Source organism: Drosophila pseudoobscura, chromosome 2, assembly GCF_009870125.1.
Source record: "Drosophila pseudoobscura strain MV-25-SWS-2005 chromosome 2, UCI_Dpse_MV25, whole genome shotgun sequence".
Taxonomy (NCBI): domain Eukaryota; kingdom Metazoa; phylum Arthropoda; class Insecta; order Diptera; family Drosophilidae; genus Drosophila; species Drosophila pseudoobscura.
In genome coordinates, this window is record NC_046679.1 from 9628425 (window position 1) to 9644483 (window position 16059).

The 16059-nt window shown below is 47.5% G+C and overlaps 2 protein-coding genes across 2 annotated transcripts in view; one reads left to right on the plus strand and one right to left on the minus strand.

The window, feature by feature from the left end:
* beat-IIa (beaten path IIa) overlaps positions 1–14833 on the plus strand; it is a 45683-nt gene extending 30850 nt beyond the window's left edge. The window contains exons 3-7 of the mRNA XM_002137255.3: positions 893–1107; positions 2220–2355; positions 5553–5686; positions 13310–13598; positions 13730–14833. Coding sequence (XP_002137291.1) covers positions 893–1107; positions 2220–2355; positions 5553–5686; positions 13310–13598; positions 13730–14088 — 1133 coding nt within the window. The 3' untranslated portion in view covers positions 14089–14833. The remainder of the gene's footprint in view (positions 1–892; positions 1108–2219; positions 2356–5552; positions 5687–13309; positions 13599–13729) is intronic.
* LOC6897108 (anaphase-promoting complex subunit 4-like) lies at positions 8866–11441 on the minus strand. Its single transcript, XM_002137256.3, has 2 exons — positions 11365–11441; positions 8866–11296 (listed from the first exon to the last, which is right to left on the minus strand). Exon 2 carries the CDS (start codon positions 11269–11271, stop codon positions 8941–8943), a length of 2331 nt encoding a protein of 776 aa, XP_002137292.2. The 5' UTR covers positions 11272–11296; positions 11365–11441; the 3' UTR covers positions 8866–8940.
* Positions 14834–16059: the final 1226 nt, after the last annotated feature.

A 16059-nucleotide genomic window follows, 5' to 3' on the forward strand; every position in this document is an offset into this window, starting at 1 on the left:
TAGAATTTTGGTATTTTTCAAGAAATTTTCGGTTAGCTTTAAGCTTGATTTACTTTTGCAGTGCCAAGAGGTGGTGTTTATTATTATCCGTATTTTCAGATTTAAATTATTTATTCAGTTATCAATCTGCCCTACCAGAGTTATATAGTGCCATGTTTCAATATTTAAAATATTATTTTTATGCGTATGAGCACGGACAAGGGCGCCTATGAAATACCACCATAATACCACCAAGCTTCCCATGGTTGAAAAAATATTTATAAATCATTTAAGCACCAAATATGACAATCATTTGACGAGAAAAAAACAGCGTGATACAAAAATGTGTATTTCTGCAGAGGTCGAAGCTTTGAATACTCTTGATATATCATATGTATGTATTTAGAAATAATATTTTAAAAGTGTAGAGATTAAAAGTAGAGATTCCCATCTTTATTATGAATGTAAAATGTTTGAAATGATCCCACCTTTGAGGAATGTATACCGAAAATGCTAGACAAAAATGGTGGAAACTCTGGAAACTCGAAAACAGAATTTATTGTGTTTATCGCATCAAAAATGAGAGTGGCCAAGGGTATTCGCAATAAATTTGACCAGCTGAATTGAGTTTTCACCGAATTTGCATGGAATTTGAGGCATGTCGGGCGCAGGCGAACGGAGTACCACAGACACAACAAATACAACAAATAAATGTAATAACTGAAATGCAAGCAATTGCGGTGCAGTTAAGCGGTGGCTTATGTGTTATCAGTGCCGCTACCGAGCCCGGGTCTCGTGCAATATTTCAATAATTTATTTAACAAAAAAAAAAAAAAAACTAAATTGGAATTCCCCAGCTTTGCATTCACACGTAATTCCATCAACATTTTCCGCTTTTGTTTCCCCTTTGCAGAGCTCGTGGAGTGCGCGCTGCGCAATGTCAATTTAATCATTGAACCACCGGCGGTACGACGGGGCCAGCACGTGGTGCTGCGCTGCATGTACGACCTGGACGGGGCACCGCTCTATTCGGCGAAGTTCTATCGCGGTCAATTGGAGTTTTACCGCTACACGCCCGGTGAATTTCCCAATACGAAAGTGTTTCCATTTCCTGGCATTCATGTCGATGTAAGTATGGCAAAAAGACAAAAGATACATTTCAAAGAGAGACGTGAGCGAATGAGTGGGTGATTGAGTGAGTGAATGGGTTGGGAAAGTCGAATTTTCAAAAGAATAAACCATTAAAGCATTTCGCAATCGATGGCTGCACTTTTTTCTGGCCACTGAGTCAGTCAATGGCTTCCACTTTGAAAGGACCAGACAGAGCCGAACAAACCCGATACGGCACCGTACGGCACCACTCCTGCCATTCCCTCTACTTTGAAGTCCTTAATTGCGCGCACACTGCATTTATTTATATTGTATATTTTAAACTTTTCGCTCATGCATATTCAGTTTGGCAGTTTTATTGTTATTGGCGGTTATTCAAAAAACGCCAAGGCATACCAGGGGACACCTGACTGCAGTACCGGCCGTCCGGCGGTCTGGCCGTGAGGATTCCGACGGTCCTGGGCGCTATCAACGCGCAGCTATCTGCGGCACAATTTTCATTTAAATTTTTGAATGCTGCGTCGGAGTTTTGTCGCCCACCTGCAAAAACTGCAGCCACGAGAAGGCTGTGAATGAGACGGGACTGGCACAGGGACTGGGGCTGATGTCGGAGAATTGAGTCTCGGCCTCGGGTAATTCTACTTTGGCTAGATTATTGAAAAAGTTTATCCAGCCTGGGAGCTGGGAGCTGGGAGGCGATGCAGGTCCTTGCAATTTCGTAGCTTCGATAAAGTTGCTCTGAATCTGGCTAAATATTTCACCAGGCTATTGAGTTTGTTCCAGCAAGTTTATCTTTAGTTTTTTTGTACTTTTGTACTTTTTTGGGTTTTTTGTTTTGTTTTTTTTTTTTTTGTGCTCCTGCCGTGGAAAACTTTTACCTAGCCAGCAGACAGTTTTTCTTGTCGTTTATTCCTGTCCTGCGAACTGTGTATATGTATTTGTTTATTTTTTAAGCTGTTTTAATAAATTTAAGTGCATTTCTTTGTGGGGTTCGATGTCAGATTGCGGACAGCTGAGAGATGGCAGGTGTAGAGACGATTTATTGTTATTTTGGGTTTTGTGCGAGGAAACGGGGAAGGAATAACTTTAAATAAACTAAATTTTTCTTACTATCTGCTCTTGATCAACAGGTTACCAGCTCGAATGCCACCCAGGTGCTCATACGCAATGTTGGATTCGGCCTCTCTGGAAACTTTTCATGCGAAGTCACCGCCGACGCCCCACTTTTCTCGACAGCCACGGCAGTGGACACCATGCAAGTTGTCGGTAAGTCTCATACAGTTCGTTTCGCTTTCATCTCAGTGCCTCCCATGCCCACGCCCACGCCCATTCCCCTCCCCACCCCATCTCCACTCTATGTCTAAGCTGATTCTTCCAAATTGGCCTAAAGTGCGCTTAAAAGCTTCCATGCTAGCCATGCTAGAGAGTGAGTGTATCAGCTATCCGGCCACCTTTGACAGTCTCCTTCCTTTGATCGCTAAGAGCGTTACGTCAACTTGGTGCTGTTTTGGGAGAGGGTCAGACCAGACCGTAGAAAACTTTCTGGCTCTTTGGCAATTCGTTTGTGGGGGGCCAAGGTCACGGCAGCTGCTCCGGCTGCTCCGGCTGCTGGTCGGGAAACTTTTCCGCTGAAAATTGCGTCATTAACAGGCCATTTCGACTTTGCCAGATAAGCAGGTTGTATGGAGTGGAATGTGGGGGTAGGTGGATGGTGGTGGTGTTGTCTGGGGTCATTTGGGAGTCTTACCTGTGCTCCACGCATTTCACGGCTTTATGCGTTTTAAATGAGCGTTCCACGGCGCGCCCTGAATTACGGATTTAATCAGCGTGGCAGGGTCATGAAAAGCAATGAGCGCCAGTCCGTTTCGGCTTAACAATTATTTAGTTGATGCGCAGCTAGCAGCTGCCATTAATGGCAGGGAGGCGCCAGCACAAGAGCACAACAATTGGCCATCCACTTGTGCTGTGGGTTAGTGGGTCGTTGCAGCATATGGGGCGTATGCGTAATGCGACCCGAATCGACAGGAATGCTGGCTGGCATCAGGCAGTACGCAGAAGCCAGGAGGCGGCAGCTCATCTGTGCAATCAACAAACAGTCGGAGCAGCGGCATCAGCGCTTGTCAGAGTTAATCTTTATATCCGCTTGGCCTTAAGCATTCGAGAAATTCGCTCCGACAGCTAAATTCTGCTTTAGTGGCTGATTTTTATGCCACTTGCTGAGCGATTTATTTCTCCTCCATACATCCACCGATCCACCCCAGCCAGCCAGCCAGCGAGCCAGCCAGCCATCCACCCCAGCCAGCAACCCCTTCGACACAGTCTTGCTGTGTGCGTGCGTATGATTGAGAGCTCGTCTGGGTTACGGCCTGGATGACTGCCTGACTGGCTGGCTCTCTGGCTGGTTGTTGCCCAGCATTAAACATTTAGATGTCTGCCGCGTCCGCGTCCTGGTCGACTTTATTAGATTGCCATTGCCTCCTGCCCTTGCGGGCTTGGTTGGCGCTTCTTGAATTCCTTCCCGCCTGCGTGCCCGTCTGCTTTATATTTAACGCCGCATTTAGCCCATTTAATTGGCCGCTTTTGCCTAACTAGCATCAAGGGATTAGGGCTTTTGATCATGCATTTGCTTTAAATTCATGAGGTCTTCGGTTCGGGCAAATGCCCCGCAGTGTTTCAAGGACGCGTCGCAACGCGCCAAGCCACGCAACGCCCTTTTGTTGGCTGCCTCTTAAGTTATTAAAGTTTCATTAAATGCTGTGGTATTTAATTGGCTGCTCTACTGTTTTGTTGTACGGCTAGTCTCGGTCTCGGGGCTCTAGAGTAGGACATACATCAATGCGAGATAAGCCAGCCGGGGACTGACACACTGACAGGAGCTAGCCTCAAGTCTTGGGCGCTCTGTTGGCCCGTGTGTGTGTGTAAGCCTCTGCGGCTTTGCCCTAATGTCGTCGACACTAAAACCCCAATAACTTGCTGGCTAAACAATAAATTACTACAGCCCCCAGCCACCAGCCACCAGCAAAACAGTCCGAGGCCAAAGCCGAGGCTGAACAGCAACAGAAACCATATTGCGTACATGTCTTGAATCCAGCAAATGGTACCAGTATGTATGCTTTAAGATAAAACCAGAGCCACTGAACACGACGGACAGATCAGAGAACTTATTTGCCTAAACTTTCGCTTTAATTTCATTGATTTGCGGCATAATTTTTGTGCTGGCTTCGCTGTGAGTCTTATGTTTTATGCATCACTATTGTGGCCGCCGCTTAGCCGTGCGCACCCATTCACTTATGCAGCGGCAGCGCTGTCCTTGGTGCAAATAACTCTGAGGTTTAATCGTGTGTTAATGAGCTCAAGTGGCAATCAGATTGCGGGCCAAGAAGCCACCAGAAAGGCTGAGACTGCGTCTGGCTCTGGCTCTGGCTTTGGCTGTGGCGCAGAGTCTGCGAGGCACATAAAATAAACACTTTGTCCTTGCGCCGAGCTGTGCCGCGCCCTGTCGGTCTCGATACGCGTCGCGGCAAGGACAACAGCGAAAATGCCTGTTACTTGAACACCAAGACAGGCAGGGGCGAAAGAAAAGGAGAGTGAAAGGATGGGAAGGGAAGGGAAAGAAAGGGCAATGGATGGCCTGGCGCAAAAGTTATGCTAATTCTGGCTTTCATTAAGTCACAATGGCGGGCTCCTTCTGCCTTCTGCACAAGTCAAAAGTTTATAGTTGGCAAACATTTGGGCAGCCTTAACTTTAATAACTTAATGACATGAGTCAAACGAAAAGGGCGGGGCGAAACGGGCTAGGAGGAGGAGCGGTTCTAGCTAAAACCAAGTGCAAAGTAGGCTGGTCAGCTGCTAAATTAAACTCGAAACTTGCGGCACAAACTGACCCTCATTAGACGGAATTTGACGGCAAAGGCAAAGGCAGAGGTAGAGGCAGAGGCAAGAGGCACTGGGCATTTTGCATTGGGCGATGCCTGGCAAAAAGGTCAAAATCTGCACAAAGCCAAGGCAGCAAAAAGTCGGTGAGGGGTGCTGTAAGAGGGTCAGGATTAGAAAGCGAGACACACACAGGGAGAAAGTTGCCTTGAGCCATGCCCGGCCAGGGAGCAGGGAAGAGCAAAGTTGCCGCCGCCTTTGTCATGGAAATTACTTTCTTCATTAGTTACTTTGTTGCTCTCGGTCTTGTGGTGGCCGGGGCCCCGCCCCGGTTGACTTAATTAAAAAGTTAAGCGTGGCCAGCTCTGCAGCTCCGCAGATCCTCCGAACTCCTGCCGCTGGTGCGGTGCTGGCGGTGCGGTTGTGATTGAAGAGCTCAGGGGGACACGGGTTTCCTGTCTCCACTTATGCGCCTATTAATGTGTTTTGAGAAGTGCCCAAACCGGCCCAAGTCAGACCAACTAATTGAATTGTCCTAGAAAGTCAACAAGCTGAAGCTAAACCTTTTCCAACCTTTCCGTATTTCGCAGAGCTGCCCGAGAAGCGTCCCCAACTGTCCACGGAGCACACGCGCTACGAGCCCGGCGACGTTCTGCGAGCAAACTGCAGCACTCCACCCTCGCGCCCGCGGGCCGAGCTCACGTTCACAATCAACAACATGGTGGTAAGTACTCTTCTCTACTCTACTCTCCTGTACTCCATTCTACTGTACTTCTACTTTATTACGGAATTATTCCAGTGAAATATTACAGTCAAGTAGCCTGTAGCCTGAAGTCTGTAACTGGGTCCCGATCCGGGTCTGGGCTTGGGCTAGGCTTCGGTCCGAGTCCACTTCAATTTATTTTATGTTTTGCGGAAAGAAAAACAAATCTGACAGCGGGTCAGCGGCTATTTGTGTTCAAAGCTGCTCCGAATCCTTTGAAGTCCTTGTCTATTCTGCTGAGAAATGAATATGAAAATGGGCTGGGACATGGGACTTTAATCAAAAGGGTTCGTTCCCTTCCTATTTTTCTGTTTTTGTGTGTCTTGTTTTCTGCCACCATTTGCCTTAGGGGCTCGTCCATCCGTCAACGTGGCGTATGCGCAATTTCACAGCCTGCCACAGCGCGCGAAAGAGAGAGTGAGAATTGTCATGTGTATTAACAATGCATAGTCTGTGTGGCCGAGGACGAGGCCAAGGCTGAGCCGCATCTGTGGCCGCCTCCTTTGTCACTTAGTTACTGTGAAATACAGATTTCTATGCGGTCGCAAACATAACCAGATCCTTTGTCGCACCACTACTGGGGCTGCGAATGGGAATGGATGCCCGGCCAGCAAAAGCGGGATCCGGAGCAGCAGCAGCAGCAGCCGCAGGAGCAGGAGCAGGAGTCGCAGCTGTGAGCCGTCTTTTTCCAAGACCCTCTCTCATTGCTGTCATGCCGTGTGGATTTTCACTTTTGGTTGCTGTCGTTGTCGTTGCTGCCATTGTGCCATCCCTGCCTCCGTCTTCCTGCCAGAGCTGTCGGAATAACGGTTTTCTTTTTCCCATTGCAATTTTATGAATATGCATGCCACATGCGACTCGTTGTACTGTCTCTCTCACTCCCTGCCCTTCCTGCTCTCCCTGTTCTTTGGGACACCTCTACTCCCTCTGCTATACCACCCTTCCGATGTCACGAGCACTTGAATTGGTCAAGGCAAAGTTCCCCATTTCGCCCCATGCCTTCGCCACTGCAAGGTACAAGGTGGAAGAGTCAGTGCCACGTGCCTGAACAGGTTTGCAGAAGCACTGCATTGACTCCAATTTGATTTCCGGGCTGCTTGCCATGCTTAAGATGTATCTTGGATTGGGATTGGGAAAATATTCGTATTAGCTTGTGGTTGGGTTTGAGATCAGGATACGGATTCCGGATTTCGGATTGCATGCGGGATGAAACTAAAGTCTGGATTGCATCGGATTTAGCTTCCATTGTAATGAAAGCGCAAAACTTTGAGAAATATGATCTTTGCCACCCATGAGCTCACCGACTAAAAAACCTCAACGGTACCTGACAGCTCGATAGGTGCAGAGAGCATATTGTTCAGGAAAACAAAAGAATATCCTGGCTGCCTTACAATTTACTGGCTTCCGATGATTTTATGAACCAGAATCCCTGGTCTGGGCCCTGGTTGAAGAAAAGCTCTCCATTATGCTAGTGCCTGACTTGCCGTCGACTCTTTAAAGTAGAGAGTGGCGAGGGTTGTCAATGCCGTTGAAAAATGGCTGCCTTGCCACATTCCAGCAGCGCACTGGCAGCGCCCGCATTAAACATGATAAATGAATTCAAATCATTTGCACCGCAATAACTCGATGCTCGAGCGAGCACTGCAAGGAGCAAGGAGCAAGGACAAGGCTGCGACGTCGGCTTCGGCACCGGCTCCGGCTCCGGCTGCGACTCCGACTCTGTGAAAAGGGAATATTCAAACGGGTTGTTGGCTGGAAATGAAATGATAGCTTATCGGCAATGCTCCTCCGGCTGCCACATGGAGCAAGGACATCGGGAAATTTCGGCACTGGCAAATGGAGTAGCAACGGCAATGGCAAGACAACAAACAGTAAGCAAACGTGGCAGACATTGACTAAAATTGAGTAGAAAACGATACCGCAGGAGGAAGATATATTACAATTGCCGATCACAGGAAACAAATGAATATTTCATGCTGTGCAAATCAACACGGAGGGGAGCCAACGGTGGAGGCGGATGCGGATGTCGGCTGCACACGTAGATACGGAGACACACACACACACCCACACTCTCCGGCACTTCCGACATTTCGAGCATGGTCTGTGCCACAGAAAAGTTTACGTTAAAAGGTGCGCCAGCAAGGAGCCAAAGTCTTCGGCACAGCCAGGACCAAGACCAAGACCTGGGCCCCCACAGAACTTTATGTTGACAAAAGTTTTTGCGGTGAAATGCCACAGCAGTAATTTGCAAGAGGTCCCCGACCCAACCACACTCCCGTCCCTGAAACCAAGCCAAGCAAGCACATGCCAGCATCACACACCGACATCCATATCCACATCCACATCCACATCGCCCGTGTCCCGTGTGACATATGTGCCTTCGGTTTAGGCTGCTGTGGCTCTATTTTGGGTCTGGCTGCTTCCGTCCGATCCGGATCCGGATCCGGCCCGACCCGGCCGGGCATTAATCATTTGGCATGTAAATTGCCAATTAATAACTGCTGCATGTCATTTGGCGTTGGCTTAAAAATGCTACGCAGCATTTGCCGGCCGGGGGTTGAACGAACCGAATCTTCGAGAGGCATTTGCCAACTTCTAGGCGCATTCGCATTCGCATTAATGAAGACAAATAGCACTTGAGCCCTGCCAAATTTAGCGGAAAATTGAAAAAAGCTGCTCAGCCCAGGAGCAGACCCTAACGGAGCATTATTTGGCAGCTCTTTTGTGCCATACTTTTTATTTTTGTTGTATTCTTGGCAACAGTAACAGTAACCGAGCGCAGTAACGTATCGGCCCGAAAGATATTGCAGTGCTATCCACAATTTATTTGTTATTGATACGCTGGCAATGCACTGCACACACACACACACACACTTTGTTCGATGGAGTACTCGTATAAAATATATTTATTGGTTTTTAGCATTGTCTGGCTTCGTCTGAATGAGTGCCTGGTGCAGGGAATTTATGCTTGCAGTCAAACCATCTCTGTTTAGTGTTACTGAGTTTTTATGGACAATACCAGACAATACCCAACCCATCTTCCAGATATGTGTCCGTTTCAGTTCCAGTTTACACTTTCTTGATTTAATATATATCTTCAGGGCTCCAAGAATGCCCGAACTATCTTCAGAAACAAGCGGTTTTTGTCTTCCCCTTAAAAGGGGTACATTTTATATATATTTATTACTGTTATTACAAAAAAAAGGAGGAAGGATTCAAAGCCGAGCTGAATCGAGCTGTTCAGCGTCACTAATGGATGCGATCTGATCCCGGCTGATCTGAAGAAACGATCCTTGGGACGCGTCCGTGTCGTCCGCCTCCTCGACCTCTGTTTCGAAGATAGTCAGCTTGCGCTTGGAGTCAGAGAGAACTGTGACCACTCTGCGGCCGCTGGAGACAGCGAGCATCGTACACACTCCATCCAAAAGCTTGAAGGCGGTCTCATCGGAGATGTCGTGAATGCTGCGCGATTCCGCCACATCCGGGAGATTTACGAGCGCCGCCAGATGGTGATGGCTGCACTGATTCTCCAACTCGCTTAGCGATAACTGAATGAGGCAGCTGTGCGGACGCACAGCTTTCGGGTAGGACATTTTCTGGGTCAGCACAGATAGGATGGATTCGTTGTAGAACTTCAGGTCCACGAGGCGCAGGTTGTTGTATTCCTCGTCAAGTAGTGGGGTGAAGGGGCCGGGCTTCAAGTGGACGCGGGTGCAGCGAAAAACACAATCGTCGGCCCAACCAAACTGCAGGATCATAGCCTCCTCACAGCTTATAGTGACGGCGAACATATCACATTTAGCTGAATCGTTGGCATGGTAGCTGAATGCAAGAAAGTCCTGATCCTCCTCTGGCTCCACAGTACGAAACTCTCTACAGATAATGGACGAGCTGAGCTTGAAGCTGGCGCTGATGCTCTCCGTGGGCCTGTAGAGGATACCATCGATGGCATTGAACATCTTTTCGCGCTGCTGCACCAGCGACAGCTTCTTGTCGTGCGGCACGAACACATTGGACGCGCCCATGTAGCTGCTCTCGCGTTCAATCTCGTCCCACAGGTGATTGGGGTCCACCGGGTGGGGCTGCGTCAGGAAGGCATTCTTCAGGTACTGACCCACTCGGTCCATATTAAACAGGCTACGTGTGGATCTGGGTGAGGGCAAAGAAAAGGCTTCACCGAGTTTAGGCTCCGCCTCATCATCGCTGCTGTCATCTGAATCCGGCTCCATCGAGCAAAGGAGTTCAGCCAGAGCAGCGTTCTCCTTCTTGCTAAGGACCATTTCCTCGGGTATCTCCTGGTGCGACAGCCGCAATATGGTAAAAAGCAGCCAGTTGTGGAACAGCTTTGAATCGTTTGCCAGGGTATCGATTCTCTCTCGTAGCTCGAACACCTTCAGATAAAAGGATCCGCACGCACGCATCGCCTCGACGGCCATCTCCGGCGAGAGGAGAGACTCATAGAAATGGGGCATGCGAGCCAAGCCGGTTATCGCGTTCAGAAAGTAGAACATACTAATGGCCGCTTCGTTGAGAGGCTTGAATACCAGGGCATGCAAGTCCCTGAAGCCGCGCTCCGCAGATTTGGCTATTTTCTTGAGCTCTCTCTCTGACATTGTAAGAAATTCCTCCACCTCCAACGTAGAAAAGCCAAAGATGTGCAGCTCCAACAAATCTGCGGATGTACTTCCATATGCTTGCGCGTTGGCATAATTTGTCAGTCTATTCTCCATCACCAGCTGGACAGCCTCCCAAGTCTCCTTTAGGCATTGTTCGGTTCTGTTTATGTAGTTTTTCGTCTCGAGTATGTGAGCACAGAGCCTGGTCACCCCCAGTATGGACGGCTTGAAATCCTGCAGCAGCTGGTTTCGGAAGTGGAGCATCTTCAGCTGCTGACCGTCGCGCAGCAGGGCGTAAACGGCATTGAAGCCGCCGCTTAGTTGCACATCGAACACCTCGAACTGTTCGGGGTGCAGCACGTACTGGGTGAGATCGATGCTGCCCGTCTGCACGGCAGCAAAGAGCAGCAGATGCACTTTTCCGCTGCATAGGACTACGATCAGGAAGCGCGGAGAACCTTCGGGATAAGGCTTTTGCTCTAGCGTTATCAGGGATGGGTCGATTGCGGGCAGCGGCCATGGCTTGGGTAGAAATAGCTTGTGCTTGTCCTTAGCGTTGAAAGTGTGGCCTCCCAAGGTTTCCGGGCAGTCAATAGTCCTGGTAAAGTATACCTTCCTGACGTCGTCGTCATCGTAGATTATGCTCGAGATCACGGTCTCGTTCTCGACATCCAGTATAGCAACCTTTCCATTGCTGTAGCCCACGGCCAGGACTGAGTCGTCCAATTGCCAGCTGAGCGAGCGAACTTTGACTCCTTCAACGGGCGTGGGGAAGGTTGCGACCTTCTGCCAGTTCAGCCGCTGCGCTACCACCTCTCCCTTCTCCGTAGCGTAGGCAAAGAGATCCATTTTATTGTTCCACTCAATGAGCTCCACAATGCAGCCCATGTGGCGTCCACCGAAAAGCTTCATTCTGCTTGCTGGCGTCATTGTTTTCTTTTGTTATCCAATAAACCTATAAAATTGAATCAAAAACTAATTTTCCAAATGTATTTATTCACACTTCGCCTTCACACTACTCACAGCAGACTAGATATTGTAACAGAGCTTGACAAATTTAATTCACTTCGACACCATTTTCAATCCATAAACACAGGGTTGATTTTTCTGTATAAAACATCGATATTTTATTTGAAGTATCGGCTATAATTGGAAATTGTGTTAAAAATGCATACATCTAAAAATAAGAGTACCAAACACAGAAAGACCATTTTGTCTCATAAAAATCTGCCAAAAAGCTGTAACACCAAGCGGAAAAACAATATAATAATATATCGATAGCTAGGGCCACAAATCTACATTTACACCCGATACTCGCGATATCGATTCAGACTTTGCTCAATTTGCTGGGAAGAGAGAGATAGCATGATAGACCAAACGCAAAATTAGTGTTCGTAGCCGGCTCTAAACGAGTCTCCGGCTATCAGTCGATGTTTGATGATGTTTTCCAACACACACAGCCAATTTCTGAAAATTGCAACAATCGCATTGAAACTCTGCCACAGTCCAACTATTACTGCATTCTTTTTACGCTCTAAACGTATTGACTGTCGTTTATTTATAATTGCTACTAAGCCTTTGTACTAAGCAATGCAATGTACGGGAAATACGAGAATTTTCGAAATTCTTTCCCAATATCCGAGCCTCTTTGCAAGACTTGGGGACAAATTTTCTGTGGGCCGACACTAAACTGCACAGAACTATTAAAAATATATAATTTCTCTTGTATGCACAACACAGGAAAGGGAAAATATGTGAAAAGGAAAAGCTGCAAGTAAAATACGGGAATACAAAAAGAAGTTTTGCTGCTTAAACATCTGCTTTTTGGCATGCAATGCACATGCGTAGGGGAACAAAAAAATATTTATCAAAGAGCAAATCCTTTCACATACACATTTATGCACAAAGCGGGACACAGAGATATAAAGGCGGAGACGTAGATGCAGGGAAAGAGAAAAAGAGACTTGGAGATGGCGAGCGGTAGATTCTCTTATGGCAACAATTTTACAGTGAATTGCACTAAATAACTGCCATTAAGCATAAAAGCTGTTCTCGCATGAAGGAGCTGCTGGCAGCATTTAAGCCAAATGCAAGTTTAAGCGTCTTAGAGCTGGCGAAAATAAAGTGGACTTACGCAGCGAGGACATGAGCTTGGGCATGGGCATGGGCATGGATCCGGATAGGGATACGGATACGGATACAGAGCAATACAGATGCAAGTCAAATGAAAGGCAGAAATGGCGCATAAGACAGGACTGAAGGCGGAGTGGAGGAGGAGGAGGAGGATGAGGCAGAGTGCCCGGCTGGCAGGCAAGGCCTGCAGAAAACTGGCAAAACTTTCGTCAAATGCGTCGTCTGGCGCAGTTTCGGCTCTGGTCCATGTCCATGTCTGTGTCCTTGTTTCTAGCAGCAAGCATGTCCTGCTGCTGACGCCGCAGCCACTAATGTGTGCAATTGTGTGAGGCTTCCTGCTCGGCCAGGGATCCTCCACTTTTTTCCGCTCTCTCTCGGCCGCTTTGTGTGTTTGTGTTTGGCTCAGACGCCGCTGCTTTTTGCTGCATTACATTAACACAGATAAAGTTCCTTGATACATAATTTCCATGCATACACAAGTGTCGCCCAGCACATGTGGCAACTGCCCTGTCCCCCGTCTCCGTGCGGCTCGGCTCTTCGGCAAACTGTGCCAACTTGCAAATGGCGACAAGATGCTGGCTGGCAAAAGTTTTTTCTTTCTCTTTCTCTGTCCAAGGAGTACAAACAAAACTATTACCAGCGTGAGGGCTAAGCGTTGCCAAATGTTGAAACTCCCCCTCCCCACCCACAGAGTCCCCTCTGTCTGGGAATTTTAAATTATGCAAATGCATTTGCGAGCGTAAAACAAACAGACACAGGAGCCGTCGAAAAATGTTAATCCCTGCGCCTTGCCTACTCTCAATCTTTCGTTAACCCTATATTTTTCCCATTCCAGATAACCAATGTGGAGACCCAGTACATACGAACCATCGATAATCTGATTGCCTCCCGCATCTCCGTGAAGCTCCAGCTGCAGGGCGTGCACTTCTCCAGCGTCAATCCGGCCATCTACAATGGCGTGTACGGGTTGAACTCTGTCTACGGCCACGGCGGGCCCGTCTACGCACCCAATCCCAATCCGGGCGGCTTGCTGCTGCGCTGCTCGGCACAAATCGGCGACCTGTATCAGGAGTACAAGGAAATTGAATTGGGAACTCCGCAAAAGGATCCGATACCGGCACGAGGTGAGTCCATCTGACCGTCCGGTCGCCTAAGCCAATTATGCAATAACGTTACTGATCCATCTGCCTTCCGTTTCCGCTCTCCCTCTCCCTTTCTGTTTCTCTTTCTTTGTTTGGCTCCTTCCGGACTGTAGTTACGCTCTCATCCGACACGAGCCTGACGAGCTTTTTCAGTTCGTATTTCTCGACATCGTCCTCCTCGCCCTCGCCCCGACCTAGCGCCAGCGTCTGCGTGGCGCCCCTCGTAATGTGCGCCCTGGCAGCTCTGATTATTAGCTCCCTGCTGGGCCATGGGCTAATTGTCGGTGGCCAGAACGAGCACCCGGCTCCCGACACCCGCGAAGAAGCTGCAGCTGCAACGGCACCAGCAGCGGCCACCACATTGATGACACATTCCAAGGAGCAGCCGCGTCCCCTTCTGTCCAGCTGCGGCGCCTCCAAGGCGCACAGGCAGCGACTGGCCGGGCCAGTAGTACGGACGGGCAAGGCCTAAGCGAGTCCTGTCCATGGGCATGGGCATGGGCATGTGTTACCGGTTACCAGTTAGTTAAATCCTTAAGTACGAGTAATTCAAGATATTTTTTATGCAAGCCTGAGTTGCGTTTGTCGTTCGGTTCGATGATCTTCATTTGATGACTGCTTTTCATTCTCATTTCATTGCCCCGCACTTTGAGATGTGGTGTCTACTAGCGAGCTAAAAGAGAACAAAACAAAACAAACCCGAAACCAAAAACCAAAAACAAACTAGAGTTAAGCGAAAATTTATAAACTAGCCTAGTCTTAAAACCCAAACGGCAAGATAAACCAGAGCAGAGTCTATAGCCCATAGAGGAAAGAGCTCGGTGAACTCCACGGCCTGGCCTGGCACTCCTGTTCTGTGGTCCACAGAACATACACAATCCGTACATAAATGTTTACACGAAACCCATGGAAAATCCAAAGATAATTTAAAGAAAATTGAGAACCCAATGAAGAATACGAAAATATGCAGAGTACGTAAAATTACTGAATCTACTTTAAATGTGAAAAATACAACAGAAACAGAAATACATACATACATGTACGAACGAACGAGAAAAAATGGAATACCAAAAAACAAAGAACAAAGAATCAAAGAGATAAGAAAATGTGTGTAAAATATATTTATAGTAAAACCAAATTAAAATAATATTAATTTAATTTAAAGTAAATAAATCAAAGCCTTGTATGGGCATATTGTAAATGGTGGTGAAATTAAATAAAAGTGTGTGTTAATTTTAAACGCAGCCCGTCTAGTTCTATTCCTTTCGGAAGGAAGCCTGGAATTTGCTGAAATTTTCATTTTGTACTTTCCAGTGTGATGATGTGACCGGTGACCCCATGCATTTTCCGACTCAACAAATTTCCACTGTTGATTTTTGGCGTTAAGCAATCCTACTGAACATTCTTGCAACAAAGGCCGAGCCCTGCCTCTGCCTCTGCCTCCTGCCCTCTCCAGGCTGGCTTTTGGTTATTGTCTGCATTTAGTTTGCCTGCCAAAGTGTGAAAAACTTGCCGTTACGCAGCGGAAGAGCTGAAAGAAATGTAAAAGAAAGAATCTAGTACAATGCACTGCATACCCCCTTTTCCGTTGCTGCCCTTTCCGTTCTTTCCGCCCGTTCCGTTCCGTTCCGTTCCTTTCGCAGCCATTTTTTGTTGGTTGGCGTTGCTGTTGCCGTTCCCGTTGCCGTTTCCGTTCTGCATGCGCATTTTGTATTATATTTTTTGGTCCCGTACTCGTACTCGCACTCGCACTCGCACTCGCACTCCTCTAGAATCTCTAGAACGAGTTGTAGGAAAATTATTGAAGCGCGCTTTGTTATTTCTTTTCAATAGCGGCCGAGAGCTGCTCCTTGAACGTCTTCCAGCAGAAACTTTCGACGAGCCAAAGGGGTCTCCGATTCCGCTCCGACTCTGTTGTCACAAATAATTGCAAATATACTATAGGGATCCTTTTTCGCTTGTGCCGTTGCCACAATGTATTTGAGAGCGCACACTCCAACATATACGAGTATAAGTATAAAAGTGTGTTTTTAGAGATGCATGGCAATACCCACAACAACGGCAATGCCAATGGAAACGACAACACCAACAGCAACAGCAACAGCAACATTTGAATTGTGCGTGATTTTGCATAGAAAATATTTCTGCAAATAAATGCGAAAATAAATATATAAATATCTTCGCATTCCGTTTCGTTTGCCAAGCGTCTGGAAAGTTGCTCTCTGTGTGTATTTAAATTAAATTGCGAACAAACAAGCACCAAAAATAATTTCAACCACTCTGCAGAGGATAGCAACAAAATATATCAGAATACAAGAGCTCGGCTCTGCGGTTGGTTTCTCTGATTGTTGCAAATGCGAAAAATCCTTGTCTGCCTCACCCTGCCACAACGCAAGGATCACGGACAAAGCAACATAATACTAGTTGTTTTTTTACTCCATTT